At 45.5% G+C, this 16,535-nt stretch overlaps 1 protein-coding gene across 4 annotated transcripts in view; it reads left to right on the top strand.

Annotated features, from left to right (window-relative positions):
• LOC124046590 (homeobox protein Meis2) overlaps nucleotides 1-16,535 on the top strand; it is a 133,877-nt gene that overhangs the window by 54,504 nt on the left and 62,838 nt on the right. For 3 of the 4 annotated variants that reach the window (XM_046367126.1, XM_046367129.1, XM_046367128.1), the window contains exon 8: nucleotides 2,376-2,521. In XM_046367126.1, coding sequence (XP_046223082.1) covers nucleotides 2,376-2,521 — 146 coding nt within the window. The remainder of the gene's footprint in view (nucleotides 1-2,375; nucleotides 2,522-16,535) is intronic. The other variant, XM_046367127.1, reaches the window with a different exon arrangement.

Here is a 16,535-nt window from a genome sequence, read left to right as displayed (position 1 = left end):
GACAGACAGACAGACAGACAGACAGACAGACAGACAGACAGACAGACAGACAGACAGACAGACAGACAGACAGGACAGACAGACAGACAGACAGACAGACAGACAGACAGACAGACAGACAGACAGACAGACAGACAGACAGACAGGCAGACAGACAGACAGACAGACAGACAGACAGACAGACAGACAGACAGACAGACAGACAGACAGACAGACAGACAGACAGACAGACAGACAGGCAGACAGACAGAGGCAGCAGGCAGACAGGCAGGCAGACAGACAGGCAGACAGACAGACAGACAGACAGAGGCAGACAGGCAGACAGACAGAGACAGACAGACAGACAGACAGGCAGGCAGACAGACAGACAGACAGCAGGCAGGGAGGACAGACAGACAGGCAGACAGACAGACAGACAGGCAGACAGGCAGACAGACAGGCAGGCAGACAGCAGACAGACAGACAGACAGACAGACAGACAGACAGACAGACAGACAGACAGGCAGGCAGACAGACAGACAGGCAGACAGGCAGACAGGCAGGCAGACAGACAGACAGACAGACAGACAGACAGACAGACAGACAGACAGGCAGACAGACAGACAGACAGGCAGACAGCAGGCAGACAGACAGACAGACAGACAGACAGACAGACAGACAGGCAGGCAGGCAGACAGACAGACAGGCAGACAGGCAGACAGGCAGGCAGACAGGCAGACAGACAGACAGACAGACAGACAGACAGACAGACAGACAGACAGACAGGCAGGCAGGCAGACAGACAGGCAGGCAGACAGGCAGACAGGCAGACAGACAGACAGACAGACAGACAGACAGGCAGGCAGGCAGGCAGGCAGACAGACAGACAGACAGGCAGACAGGCAGGCAGACAGGCAGGCAGGCAGACAGGCAGACAGGCTGAGACTGAGGAGAGGGGGGGGGGGGGAGGCCTTAACGCTGCATGTCCTTGTATTCTTCATTTATTTTGATTACGCCACTAGCCGGATCCTTCTTCTTTCCTCTTTTGTTTTTAATGTTATTAGTTCAAACATTTATGCAAGATTAGGGCTTGTATAGGTGCCCATGATTGATGTCTCCCCAAAAACAGGAAGACATGCAAGTCTGAATTTTGAGAATGTCGGGGTTCTTCTCTGCCTTAGTGGAGTTTTGCTGATCCATTATTTAGATGCCCTCAAGGAAGGCTTTCAAGGCATTTGTGCCTGGGGGCAAGAAAAAATAACTATGACTGTTAAAAGTAAATCATTTTTACTAATGCACAATTAATGGCCAGAGAAGAAGAGAGAGAAAAAATACAAAGATGGAAACTTCGGTATAAAGGAGAGATCCTGCCTTTATATGCCAATGTTTTCCTCCTGAAATCAAACACTGTCGGACATTAATGCAGGGAGAGAGAGCCGCCTGCCATGCTAATCTTGCGGCGGAAGGGGGAGGTGTCGCAGGGAGGGAGAGAGGATGGTGGTGAAGAAGCTGGGGGGGGGGTCGACTCTAGTCCATTATGTGCATCGAACTGCAACAATGAACCAGCCCAATGCACACCCCACTTCAATTCACATTCAACGTCTGTGGTTTGTTGCATGTGTGGACATGTGTATATGTGTGTCTGTTCATAAGACTCCCTTCTCAGTCCATCCAGGCCCTCTGGATCGGAAAAAAAGTCATTACATTCTGTCAAACCTGTGTATATAACTGAATGAATGACATGAGTCCTAATGGAAGTCATGTAGGTCATGTAGCCCCAAACCCGAAGCCTTGTTGTTGTTTTTCTTCTTCTTTCTCCTACTGAACCGTCTGGAGGGGGAAGTGTTTCTGCTTCTAACCAAAGCAACTGTCCATCTATTCCACTCTGCTGGTCTGGGTGGAAGACCTCACCTCTCGTTTTTTTTAAATGTAGTTGTTGAACCTTTATTCAACTAGACAAGTCAGATAAGAACAAATTCCTATTTACAATGACGGCCTACCAAAAGGCAAAAGGCCTCCTGCAGGGACGGCGGCTGGGATGAAAAAAAAAAAAAATACGATATAAGTAGAGGACAAAACACACAACAAGAGAGACAACACAACACCACATAAAGAGAGACCTAAGACACTTTCTATATACTGTAAACCCCTATCCCTCTGTGCCTAAATCCCACTACCTCTGTGCAGGCATTGGTATAGGCTACTACTGAGTAGGCTTTGGCATAGTCCTCCATCTAACTTAGATAACCCACTGGGCAGGCATTAGCGTCTTATATATATTAGGCTTCGCTTACTAGGGTTCTATCTACCCCTTTGTGTTGATACTGCCCAGGCTTACTAATGGTCCATCTTCTGTCCTAGGCTGCTATTTAAACCTATGTCTTGTTTCTGTCTAGGAGATGGTTTAGAGAACAGCGTGGCGTCCCCTGGCACAGGTGATGACGACGACCCGGACAAGGAGAAGAAGAGACAGAAGAAGCGCGGTATCTTCCCCAAGGTGGCCACCAACATCATGAGGGCGTGGCTGTTCCAGCATCTCACGGTGAGTACCCACATAGTGGAGCACCTGTCGTACACAGACACTCACATGTACGAACCGTGAGATGCTGGAACAGACACGCCCTCATGATGTTTGTGGCCATCTTGGGGAAGTTGCCGCATGTACACATGCACATATATACACACTCACGTACACACACACACACACACACACACACACACACACACACACACACACACACACACACACACACACACACACACACACACACACACACACACACACACACACACACACACACACACACACACACACACACACACACACACCTGTCACTCAAGCTCGGATCAACTCAATCAAGTCAATCGGACATCCCAGCTTGCTCTGCTGAAAAGCCTCAGAGATGTGGATGTAGAGCTGACACCTAGCCTAGCGTAGCATTGCCGTCAGCAGTCCTGGCCACTGGTTTGTCACATACTGGATATTGTCTCTCAATGCACGCACTATTGGCGCTTTGTTTATTCTAAACTGACAGCTATGGGGAAGGGTTTTCGATGAGAATCAGGTTCATTCTTATCGAGGGAAGTGTGTGTGTTTTATATGTGTGTTATGTCAGTGTCATTTCATTGTTAGCATTGCTTTTTTGATAGTTTTGTTTCGAATAGCACTTATATGTCTTGAGCATTAACAGCACAAACATGTTGTTGAATTTCCTGTAAATACCTGGGTCAAACTGGCATCCATCTAATACTGCGGTGTTACAAGAAGAGCACAGAACAGGTTCATTGTAATTATGAACCTAAAATGTGGAGCTTTTTTTCACTCTTGATGGTCATTTAAAAAATATATAAATGGAGAAGACATTCAAATATTCATTCAGTCTGTTTGAGGTTAAGATGGCAGCTCTCCATAGCTCAGAGGAGCTTGTTTGTTTCGGTCTCTCTTTGCCGAACACTTAAATCAGACATCTGACAACGGCTCATTCACTTCAGTAGGCAAAGAGTGACGCTACACCTTGGATGAATTATTCAGAGGACACAATGATTCTGTGGATCATTTTGGAAATGAGTCTGTGTGGGTGGAGGGTGTGGGGGCTATGTGGGTGGAGGGTGTGGGGGCTATGTGGGTGGAGGGTGTGGGGGCTATGTGTGTATGTGCTTGCATGTGTGTGTGCACGTGTGGGTGTGTGCACACTCTTATTAGTAGGGTGGGTCCCTGTTATGCTGCTGTAAAGTCAGGATTCACTGAACAGAGTGGGTGTGTGCAGTGAGGTGATGCAGCTAGCCAGGAAGCATGGTCGAAGAGAAGGGAGTGTGTGTGGGGAGGTGGGAGGGATGGGGTGGTCATATCCCACCTCCCTCTATGATGTCAGGACATTATCAGAGCAGAGGTCTGTATTGATTTGGACAGGGAGGTGGAAGGGACACACAAGCTGGTGCCTGCTGACCATGTGGACTTGTTAGAATGGACAGAGTGATAGTAGAAGGGAGGAGGGGGTGAATGGAGAAGAAGAGAGAGAGGGAGCCAGGGCAGGTCAGAACCCTAGGATGATCCTGACCCTCTCACTTAAGAGGGTCAGGTGCCCCCTGCTGTACCCCCATTGCCCGCGTTTCCCAAAGCCTCTGCCCCCCTGATTACCTAACCAGCAAATACAGCCAGCAAATACAGCCTAATTGAAAGGGCTGTAAATCAATTAAATATTGGTCAGGGATAATCAGGAGTGATTTAATCACTTTGATCTATTCAGGAGTAGTGGTACTGCAGCAGCACAGCCATTAGCCTCACGGCAACGCAGCAAAGCACAGTGCTTATTATTCTCATCATTATCTTAATGTTTTTACTGATGTTCATGGCTAGGCTACATCTCCTAGGCTGGATATTTCTCCCCAACCCACGGAATAGAATGGGCTTCATTTGAAAGCTGACTGCGTGTGTGAGGGAGAGAAAAAACAAATACAAAAAGATCCCCTCTTCTTTTGCCCGACATGAGATGAAGTTGGACAATAGTTTAATGGGTGAAGAAGGGAAGAGGGGGGAAAAAAGGGGGGAACATTTTGGAGGCCTTCTTTGAGCCACTTAACATGGTGGACACACACACACACACACACACACACACACACACGCACACGCACACGCACACGCACACACACACACACACACACACACACACACACACACACACACACACACACACACACACACACACACACACACACACACACACACACACACACACACACACACACACACACACACACACACACACACACACACACACACACACGTCTCCTGGTTAATTTGGTGTGCTTGTACTAATTAGAAATTTCTGGCTTTATTGAAGGATCATTAGGCATCTTTCTTGGTGACTTGAGGAATGCCTGATTGTAGGTCTCTCACAGTTCCAACGTTTCCCTGCTCCAAAAAAGGAGAGAAAGAAACACAGAAGGCTTTGCAGCCTCTCCAGCAATTTCCTTTACAATTTTGTTTAATTAAATTGAAAGAGTGGAAAGGGGAGAAGGAAAAGAAATCCCAATAGATCGAGTCCAGGGGCATTTTTTTAATTCAGAGAAGTAGAGCTTTTAAGACTCCTCTTTTCCCACTCTCCTTCATTACCTCTCCTGCTTTTAGATGTTTTCTCAAATCTTTATTTGTCTGTTTTGTGAGACAACCAGGCCAATCTTATACAAGCAATAATCCCTCCCTTTTAACCTAGCTTCATCTTTTTTTCTTAGAGAAAGAGGGCTAATTGAATTATCCCCCTCTACTCTACTCTAGCCCCCCCAACCCATACACACTCACACACATACACACTCACACACACACATACACACTCACACACATACACACACATACACACTCACACACATACACACTCACACACATACACACTCACACTCACACACATACACACTCACACACATACACATTCATTCACCTTTTCTTTTAATTTGTTAAGCAAATGTATTTTCCATTTAAGGATGTGTTTGTGCTGGGGTGAATTCATGGGGACTTTGGCCCCTGAATGGCCTATTGCTGCATTTGCCATTCACACATTCATTAACTGAGGCAGAGAGTGAAAGGGAGCGGGGCTTGTATTTTCTCCAGCGTGCTAGCTTCTCCTCCATGAGAGCGACCACAGGGGTCTCCTACATATGTTCTCAACATCCAGCCATTGTCACCTATTCTGAAAGAGCTCAAAAGGACGGGACCCCCTTCACACCGCGAAAAACAACACAGGCCAACAGTAACAATTGTTGGCTTTTGGTTTCAGTATTATAACTAAATCGCATCCCCCTCCCCTCCCTCCCTCCCCTCCCCAGCCTCTGACCTCACACTCTCATGGGAGAAATCACAGGGCGGCTTTCTTCATCACAGTCAGACATGGAAAATAGTCTTTCTTCAATTGGCACTTGCCCCTCAGTCCTTCACCCGGCCATCCATCGGCCTTCAGTCAGCCCAGGGAGAATGAAGCGCAGCGTTTTGTGTGCGGCAGCCGAGATCTGATATCTTCTGTATGTAATGAATACGCCAGAAATGATTCTATACAGTTATTGTGATAAGCCCCGGCTCTTTCATGCATGTATTCATCAGCAGCAGAAAGCATGCGAGCTGGCATCTTTTAATGTCCCCGGTGGAATTTGCACACTGCTGGAGAGATCAGCTGGCATAAGCCGGTAGTAGAGGGCCAGAGACAGGCTCTCCCTCCACCCCTCCCTCCCCTTCTCTCCCTCCTTCTGTCTGAGTTTCTGGATGTCTTCCAGTCACATTAAGGGAAGGGATATCCCAGACTGTTGGTATAAGCTTTTCAATATTACAGGGAGATTATGTTATCAGAAAGGTAAACTTCACCGTTCGGGGTAAAATGGTCGACTGCGCTTCAAAGGCATGGAGGCAGAAAGTGGACGAGAGGGAGGGAGAAACTGCAGGAAGGCTCTAAGGAGAGAAGAGAAGACAGACAGGGTGAGATAGACAGACAGAGAGTGAGGTTGTGTTGCTAGGCTAACTGCTAGCTGGGAGGTTTTCCATAGTAGTAAGGGGGCTGCCCCTTTGTTTGGCGAAGACAAACTCTTGAGTTATCTTAATTAGCCTTTTGGCGCCCTCAGCCTTCCTCTTTTTTAGCTCCCTGCTAGCCCTCTGTTAGGCCCCACTAGACATTGCTAAGACAAGGGTCGACTAGGCAATGAAAACAGGAAGCGCTCAGATACAAAGATACCACTCCGGACCTGGCTTTGTCTTTTGACTAATCTAATCCCTCAAACACCTATAAAAATAAATAGGGGACCTCAGGAGCAGACCTAGTGGGACTAGTGAGTGAGTGAGTGTGTGAGAGAGAAAGAGACAGAGAGAGAGGTTGAGAGAGAGAGAGAGATTGGGAGAGCGAGAGAGAGAGTGATGCAGTCTGTGAAGGAAGGAGTTGCCCTCTCAGGCAGGCATCAAGCGTCTCAGGTTTTGTGCTGGGCCGTGCACCCTTTGGCCGGGGTGTTTGGGGAAATGCTGTTAAGCTGCTAAGCCAGGTGTATTGCTCCCCTGGGCTCTCTGAAAGGGAAGTGATATATCCCATGGTCCTCCATAGAGCCATGCAACACTTTCACATGGGTTACTTTGAATTCTGTTTTCTATGGAGCCCTGCTGCATATCGACTGGTATCTTAGCACAGGAAGAGTTGCAGCAATGAGACAATTGGATACCACGAAATTGGGGAGAAAATGGGGTAAAAGTAAAACATCTTTAATTAAATAATTAGCACAGGAGGTTGGTGGCACCTTAATTGGAGATGACAGACTCGCGGTAATGCCTGGTTGTGGAGTCAGGGGAATGGTTTCAAATACATCAAACACATTCCATGTGTTTGATGCCTTTCCATTTCCTCCATTCCAGACATTATTATGAGCCGTCCTCCCCTAAGCAGCATAATTATTGGGCCATTGAGAAGATATGATCTATATTATGTAGATTTTTATCTCCTACAATTATGTCTGTATGAAGACATCTGTAAGTCAGGGTAAGAATGCCATGAGTGTCATGTCATTGTGACATGGTGACTGCCATTGAATATAGGGATCCAGGGCAAATTGGTTACACAAACATTGCTTTCAATGGTAACATAGGCAACAACAGCAATGGTAGAGAGATGTCAACTATAGTATCAACCCTGTTAATATAGAGCTTAACAAGAGTGATGACGCGATGAGTAGATGAGTAGGCCATCACAAACATCATTAGCAGACGAACACAGAACAGACAGGGCCAGCGGTCACTCTCCCCCTCAACCTAGCATTAGTCTCCATGGAGACCGGGTGCCATCCCCAGGTCGTGCCCCAATGGGGAATGGCTCTGTAAACCGGAGAGACATAAAATAGCCTGGCTAGCTAGGTCATTCTGGAGACACGGGCTTGGAAGTGTTGGCAAACTTTGATAACGTATATTTTTCACAAACGATAAACACGTGTTCTAGTCTGCCCACTAAAACGTGTTTGAGTAGATTAAACATTCAGACTCGCTCTCTCTCTCTCTCTGTAGTGTTGTCTGTCTGTCTGTCTGTCTGTCTGTCTGTCTGTCTGTCTGTCTGTCTGTCTGTCTGTCTGTCTGTCTGTCTGTCTGTCTGTCTGTCTGTCTGTCTGTCTGTCTGTCTGTCTGTCTGTCTGTCTGTCTGTCTGTCTGTCTGTCTGTCTGTCTGTCTGTCTGTCTGTCTGTCTGTCTGTCTGTCTGTCTGTCTGTCTGTCTGTCTGTCTGTCTGTCTGTCTGTCTGTCTGTCTGTCTGTACAACAGTTTGAAATACAAAACAGTTCTCATTTTACAGCACTGTTTTTAAAGCTGTCTATTCCTGATTTTGTTCGCCTATACAATTTATTTTCCACTTAAGTTGGACATGATGTTTTCTGTTTATATGGGATAAAGAGTTTCCTGCTGCTCTGGGTATTCGCTGGACGGTAGTGGTTGTCTTTTCTCTTCTCAGCGAGGTTGTCTTGTGTCTTGTGAAGTTCAGGAGGGGGGTGAAGGGGGGGTTGATGGGGGTTCTTAAGGGGTCACAGAGGTTCTGGACTGAAGGAGGCCCACATACTAATCTGTCATGTGCTCGTTTGCCATGTAGCCCAGAAGTCAGTTCTCCAGTCACCCATGGCAACCCAGGCGACAGTTTGGTTCACCACCGCTGCATGCCCCCCCCCCCAAGTGTGTATGCGTGTGCTTTCACATACCACATGTCCCCAGGCGTATGTGCCTATAAGAAAGAGTGTCACCATATATGGAGTCTCTATCTCTGCCTGAAGTTTACAAAACAAAAGTGAAGCGAGAGGAGAATGGCAGTGTTTTGGAAATCACTGAAGTAAAGGATAATGAGTGAAATTAAGTTTCAGGTTTGCTGAGGTAGGAACTTTTGTTACATAGTGTGTTCCTCTAACTAACGCTGGTCAGGTCGGCCACCCTGGGACGAGGACACAAACCATCTGTTCATCACTCGCCTTGTTCAAACATGGGCCTGTGAAGATGGGAAGCCACCGCATGGCCAGTCAGTCCCCATCGATAAAGACACAGAACTAAACCGTCCACCGGAAGAGAAGCCCATGACAACCAAAAACTAGACCCCAATAAGTGTTTTCATTTCAATTATAGGAAATGCTTGTTGACCTGCAGAATATAGTTTTCTAGGGATTTACAAGAACAATCAAAAAAAAATTTCACAAGAGGACAGAGAAAGAAACTCCCAGAAAGTTTAGAATGCGGTATCCAGTGACCCTCCTTCTGTTAGGCCGTATAATTACATGACAAAGCCACATCAACCTTCGGTTGTTTCATGTTCGAGTCTTTTTACACTAATTCCCAGTGGTGTTTGTGTGTCGTAATTGACAGAGCCTTTTTTATGATACACACAGCCCTGTAGTGCTTAGCTGGCTGCTCCACAGGTTTAGGGAATAACAGCCGTCAATTGTTTCCCGCCCTGACATCAGACCTTTTCCCTTGGCCACCTTAATCCAGATAGTTCCACTTCACAGATTGACAATCCAGGCTCACAGCCATGGAGAACACAGAATACAGCACAGCACTGTTGCAGTTGTTTAACACCTGCTGTGTGTATGTGTCGGTGTCTCACATAGTTCCTCATTTGCTTTCTAGATAAACAGTGTTGTATGCTGTTTATTTGAGTTTACCCTACCTGGTATTAACAGGCAGTTGTGAGGACAGCTTCTCATTCCTTCTCCCTCTCCCCCTTCCTTTCTTCCCTCCCTCCCTATTGTTAATGCACCGGCCTGCTATTCACGCCTTAATGCTCCTTGTTTAATGAAGTAGCAGAAATGAGTCCTTTCGCTAAGGAGATGTTTACAACACGTTGTTCACACTGTTTGGAGGTGATTAAGCCATGTGAAACTCTGCAGCGCCTGCCAACAGAAAAACAACACACTATAACAACAATAAAAGGACAACAAGTGGATACTGAAGGGGCCCATGTATGTACAGTGCCTTGCGAAAGTATTCGGCCCCCTTGAACTATGCGACCTTTTGCCACATTTCAGGCTTCAAACATAAAGATGTAAAACTGTATTTTTTTGTGAAGAATCAACAACAAGTGGGACACAATCATGAAGTGGAACAACATTTATTGGATATTTCAAACTTTTTTAACAAATCAAAAACTGAAAAATTGGGCGTGCAAAATTATTCAGCCCCCTTAAGTTAATACTTTGTAGCGCCACCTTTTGCTGCGATTACAGCTGTAAGTCGCTTGGGGTATGTCTCTATCAGTTTTCCACATCGAGAGACGGAAATTTTCCCCCATTCCTCCTTGCAAAACAGCTCGAGCTCAGTGAGGTTGGATGGAGAGCATTTGTGAACAGCAGTTTTCAGTTCTTTCCACAGATTCTCGATTGGATTCAGGTCTGGACTTTGACTTGGCCATTCTAACACCTGGATATGTTTATTTTTGTACCATTCCATTGTAGATTTTGCTTTATGTTTTGGATCATTGTCTTGTTGGAAGACAAATCTCCGTCCCAGTCTCAGGTCTTTTGCAGACTCCATCATTCCAGAATGGTCCTGTATTTGGCTCCATCCATCTTCCCATCAATTTTAACCATCTTCCCTGTCCCTGCTGAAGAAAAGCAGGCCCAAACCATGATGCTGCCACCACCATGTTTGACAGTGGGGATGGTGTGTTCAGGGTGATGAGCTGTGTTGCTTTTACGCCAAACATAACGTTTTGCATTGTTGCCAAAAAGTTCAATTTTGGTTTCATCTGACCAGAGCACCTTCTTCCACATGTTTGGTGTGTCTCCCAGGTGGCCTGTGGCAAACTTTAAACAACACTTTTTATGGATATCTTTAAGAAATGGCTTTCTTCTTGCCACTATCCATAAAGGCCAGATTTGTGCAATATACGACTGATTGTTGTCCTATGGACAGAGTCTCCCACCTCAGCTGTAGATCTCTGCAGTTCATCCAGAGTGATCATGGGCCTCTTGGCTGCATCTCTGATCAGTCTTCTCCTTGTATGAGCTGAAAGTTTAGAGGGATGGCCAGGTCTTGGTAGATTTGCAGTGGTCTGATACTCCTTCCATTTCAATATTATCGCTTGCACAGTGCTCCTTGGGATGTTTAAAACTTGGGAAATCTTTTTGTATCCAAATCCGGCTTTAAACTTCTTCACAACAGTATCTCGGACCTGCCTGGTGTGTTGCTTGTTCTTCATGAGGCTCTCTGCGCTTTTAACGGACCTCTGAGACTCACAGTGCAGGGGCATTTATACGGAGACTTGATTACACACAGGTGGATTGTATTTATCATCATTAGTCATTTAGGTCAACATTGGATCATTCAGAGATCCTCACTGAACTTCTGGAGAGAGTTTGCTGCACTGAAAGTAAAGGGGCTGAATAATTTTGCACGCCCAATTTTTCAGTTTTTGATTTGTTAAAAAAGTTTGAAATATCCAATAAATGTCGTCCCACTTGTTGTTGATTCTTCACAAAAAATACAGTTTTATATCTTTATGTTTGAAGCCTGAAATGTGGCAAAAGTTCGCAAAGTTCAAGGGGGCCGAATACTTTCGCAAGGCACTGTATGTTACTTTTGATTTTTGCAGCCACCAAACTTAAAGAAAATCGTATTTGAGAAGTTTGAATTGTTGCGTAAATTCCCCAATTTCTAACATAATTTGCTTATTTTATTTAACTTTTATTTAAGTAGGCAATTTAGTTTAGAACAAATTCTTATTAACAATGACGGCCTACCCCGGCCAAACCCTAACTCGGACGACACTGGGCCAATAGTGCGCCGCCCTATGAGACTCCCAATCACAGCTGGTTGTGTTACAGCCTGGAGTGGAACCAGGGTCTGTAGTGACACCTCTAGCATTGAGATGCAGAGCCCCACTCGGAAGCTAAAGCTAGTCCAGTGCATCTTTAATGAAGATGCAGCTCTTAAAGAGAAGCCATTGGATATCTGATGTTCATTCAGATGGGTGTTTATAGTGCCAATGACCTTTCTGTGCATGACCAGGGGCCCATAGTCAGCCCCTGTTGGCCCCTGTCGAGGTGACTGCACAAGCCCTGACCTGAACAGAAGACAAACAGAGGAGAGCCTGTGGAGTGAGGATTCATAAACTACTGCTCCATAGCTGGATACTCCTCTTCTCTAAGACCTCATGCTTCAGCGAAAACAGGCCTCAGCTACCCCCTCAACCCTCCCTCCCTCACACTGACCTAACCCACTGCTGCAGTCATAACATTGATCCATTGGCTAAGGCCAGGCCTAGCTGACGCTTTGGGACGCAAAAGTGTATGATGTAATGGACTGGGGCGGAGGAGGGAGGGCAATCTGCGATACAGTATACACATGGTGCCCCATTGTGAGAAAACTCAAAACCAAGACAGGCACTGGTACATATGGAGAGGCTTTTCCTTGTCCTGGTTTTTTGTACTCCATTGCAGATTGTGTTAGAAGAATGTGTTTGAGGCTTTTAAATCTTCTCAGAGAGTAATTTTCCCAGACCTCTCCTTCTCCCAACCTCACCCTGTCTTCCCTCTCCCCTATCACACCCTCCTCTGTTCCACGCTTCATGCTCAGGCCAGAGGGGGTTTGTGGGAAAATAGGAAAATAGGAAAATCCCCCTACAGGCTATCAGTCAGTTGAATCAGCGGTCGGTGGTATGTTGGGTTAGTGGTGACCAGCTAAATGAGATACTGTAGTTTAGCTGCTTCTGAGCTGCAGGCCCAGCCCAGAACCCCCCTTTGATATTCATCCAACACCAGGAGAAGGGGAATGCAGGGAGAAAGGAGCAGCACGAACATGGAAGTAGGAAACCAGGCTAAAGGGTAAGGAGGGAGGAGGTTGAAGGAGGAGGAGGAGGAGGATGGGGAAGGTTGAGAGGGGAGGGGTGAGGAGGGGGAGGTTGAAGGATGGGGGAATAGGGCACAAATCAAAAACAGACCCGGTGCTGTTTCTCTGTTTGGTTTGGGACCAAATCCCACTCCTGGCATTTTGTCGGTGGTGGAAAGTACTTAAGTAAAAATATTTAAAGTAGTGCTTAGGTAGTTTTTTGGGGTATCTGTACCTTACTTTACTATTTATGTTTCTGACAACTTTTACTTTCACTTCACTACCTTCCTTAAGACAATTAACTTTTTGCTCCATACATTTTCCCTGACACCCAAAAGTAGTTACATTTTGGATGCTTAGCAGGACAGATAAGGGGTCCAATTCACACTCTTATCAAGACAACATCTGATCTGGCAGACTCACTAAACAGACAACATCCCTGGTCTTCCCTACTGCATCTGATCTGGCAGACTCACTAAACAGACAACATCCCTGGTCTTCCCTACTGCATCTGATCTGGCAGACCCACTAAACAGACAACATCCCTGGTCTTCCCTACTGCATCTGATCTGGCAGACCCACTAAACAGACAACATCCCTGGTCTTCCCTACTGCATCTGATCTGGCAGACCCACTAAACAGACAACATCCCTGGTCTTCCCTACTGCATCTGATCTGGCAGACTCACTAAACAGACAACATCCCTGGTCTTCCCTACTGCATCTGATCTGGCAGACCCACTAAACAGACAACATCCCTGGTCTTCCCTAATGCATCTGATCTGGCAGACTCACTAAACAGACAACATCCCTGGTCTTCCCTACTGCATCTGATCTGGCAGACTCACTAAAGAGACAACATCCCTGGTCTCCCCTACTGCATCTGACTCACTAAACACAAACATTATGTCTGAGTGTTGGAGTACGCCAATGGCTTTCAGTCAAATAAATTAAACAATAATATGGCTCCATCTGGTTTGCTTATTATAAGGTATTATAAAGTATATTTTACTTAAATACTTTTATACTTTTACTCAAGGATTATTTTACTGGGTGACTTTCACTTTTACAATTGGGTACTTTTTCCACCATGACATTTTGTTGTGTGATTTACCTCTCTACCTTTTCCCTCCACTCTGTTGCTTTTCTTTTGCTCTGTGCTTATTCCAGACAGGGGATTCCTTCACAGTGGGTTCCTTATAACTAGGAGCCAAGCCTCTTGTTCTCACCTCAACTCCCCTTGCGCTCTTCCCATCTTCATTTTTTCCATTCAATAATGCGGCTGTCAGACTCTTTTGACACCAGGAAGTACCGTTTCATACAATCCAAGCAGCTACTCTTCCTGGGGTCCAGCAAAATTAAGGCAGTTTATACAATTTTTAAAACATTATAGTACATTCACAACACACTGTGTGCCCTCAGGCCACTACTCCAACACTACCACATATCTTCAGTACAAAATCCATGTGTACATTTGTGTGTATAGTGCGCATGTTATCGTGTGTGTTTGCATGTGTCTGTGCCTATGTTTGTGTTGCTTCACAGCCCCCGCTGTTCCATAAAGTTTATTTTATCTGTTTTTTTTGTCTAATTTTACTGCTTGCATCTGTTGATTGATGTTGAATAGAGTTCCATGTAGTCATGGATCTATGTAGTACTGTGCACCTCCCATAGTCTGTTCTGCTCTTGGGTACTGTGAAGAGACCTCTTGTGGTATGTCTTGTGGGGTATGAATGGGCGTCTGAGCTGTGCGCCAGTAGTTCAAAAAGACAGAGGTTTAGGGTTTAGTGAATGATTTTTCTCAAATACAATGCTTCTAGTTTCATAAATATTTAGGACTAACTTATTCCTTGCCACCCACTCTGAACTAACTGCAGCTCTTGGTTATTAAGTGTTGCAGTCATTTCAGTCGCTGTAGTAGCTGACATGTAATAGTGTTGAGTCATCTGCATACATAGACACAAAGCCAGTGGCATGTCATTAGTAAAGATTGAAAAAAGTAAGGGGCCTAGACAGCTGCCCTGGGGAATTATGTTGGAGAGGCTTCTGTTAAAGAACACCCTCTGTGTTCTGTTAGACAGGTAACTCTTTATCCACATGTTCCAGCAGCAGACTATGATCGATCATGTCAAAAGCCGCACTGAAGTCTAAAAAAACAGACCCCACAAACAGACCCCTCGTCAATTTCTCTCAGACAATCATCAGTCATTTTTTTTAAGTGCTTGTTGAATGTCCTTCCCTATGAGCGTGCTGTATGTTTGTTGTCAATTTGTTTACTGTAAAATAGCATTGTATCTGGTCAAACACAACTTTTTCCAAAAGTTTACCAAGGGTTGGCAACAGACTGATTGGTCAGCTATATGAGCCAGTAAAGGGGGATTTACTATTCTTGGGTAGAGGAATGACTTTTGCTTCCTCCAAGCCTGGGAGGCACACACTTTTTAGTAGGCTTAAATAAAAATATGGCAAATAAGAGTGGCAATATCATCCGCTATTATCCCCAGTAATCATCCATCCAAGTTCTCAGACCCTGGCGTCTTGTCATTGTTGATAGACAACACACATTTTTTCACCTCTTCCACACCCTTTACGGATTTTAAAATGACAATACTTGTCAGATGTACTTGGGTGTAGTGTCAACGTTTGGTGCAGGCATGTCATGCCTAAATTTGCTAATATTGCGAATTAAAAAATCATTAAAGGAGTTGGCAATATCAGATGGTTTTGTGATGAATTATTTTTTTCCTAAAATGAAGGTGCGCCTTAAGCTTTTTACTATCATTGTCATGTGAAGGAGGGAAACTGAGAGTGTGGGTCAATTTGTTGTGGTTTTCTCCCCCTGCCACTTTTTTGACTGAATTTTATAGCCATTCCCCATATGTCACCCCTTTACACACAATGCATTGGTCCATCCATAGAACCGTAAGACCATGTGAATCTGAGCGTGTGTGTAGGTGTAGGTATGTATCTGTTATCCATTGAGCAGGCCTAGTTCAGAGGCTGGCTTGTTGGCGGCCACATCTACTAAGATCAGAGGCTACACAGATGAGCGCATACGATGCGAAGCCCCACCACCCGCCGTATCTAAAAATAGCCCAGCTGCCCAAGAAAGAAGGGGAAGGGGATAGAAGAAAGAAGGGGAAGGGGATAGAAGAAAGAAGGGGAAGGGGATAGAAGAAATAAGGGGAAGGGGATATAAGAAAGAAGGGGATAGAAGAAAGAAGGGGAAGGGGATAGAAGAAAGAAGGGGAAGGGGATAGAAGAAAGAAGGGGAAGGGGATAGAAGAAAGAAGGGGAAGGGGATAGAAGAAAGAAGGGGAAGGGGATAGAAGAAAGAAGGGGATGGGGATATAAGAAAGAAGGGGATGGGGATATAAGAAAGAAGGGGATAGAAGAAAGAAGGGGAAGGGGATAGAAGAAAGAAGGGGAAGGGGATAGAAGAAAGAAGGGGAAGGGGATAGAAGAAAGAAGGGGAAGGGGATAGAAGAAAGAAGGGGAAGGGGATAGAAGAAAGAAGGGGAAGGGGATAGAAGAAAGAAGGGGATAGAAGAAAGAAGGGGAAGGGGATATAAGAAAGAAGGGGATGGGGATATAAGAAAGAAGGGGATAGAAGAAAGAAGGGGAAGGGGATAGAAGAAAGAAGGGAAGAAGGGGATAGAAGAAAGAAGGGGAAGGGGATAGAAGAAAGAAGGGGAAGGGGATAGAAGAAAGAAGGGGATAGAAGAAAGAAGGGGAAGGGGATAGAA

The sequence above is a fragment of the Oncorhynchus gorbuscha genome, linkage group LG10, assembly GCF_021184085.1.
Source record: "Oncorhynchus gorbuscha isolate QuinsamMale2020 ecotype Even-year linkage group LG10, OgorEven_v1.0, whole genome shotgun sequence".
NCBI classification, from domain to species: Eukaryota; Metazoa; Chordata; class Actinopteri; order Salmoniformes; family Salmonidae; genus Oncorhynchus; species Oncorhynchus gorbuscha.
Note: the sequence above shows the minus strand (reverse complement) of the source record. Positions and strands in the feature narration are given on the sequence as shown.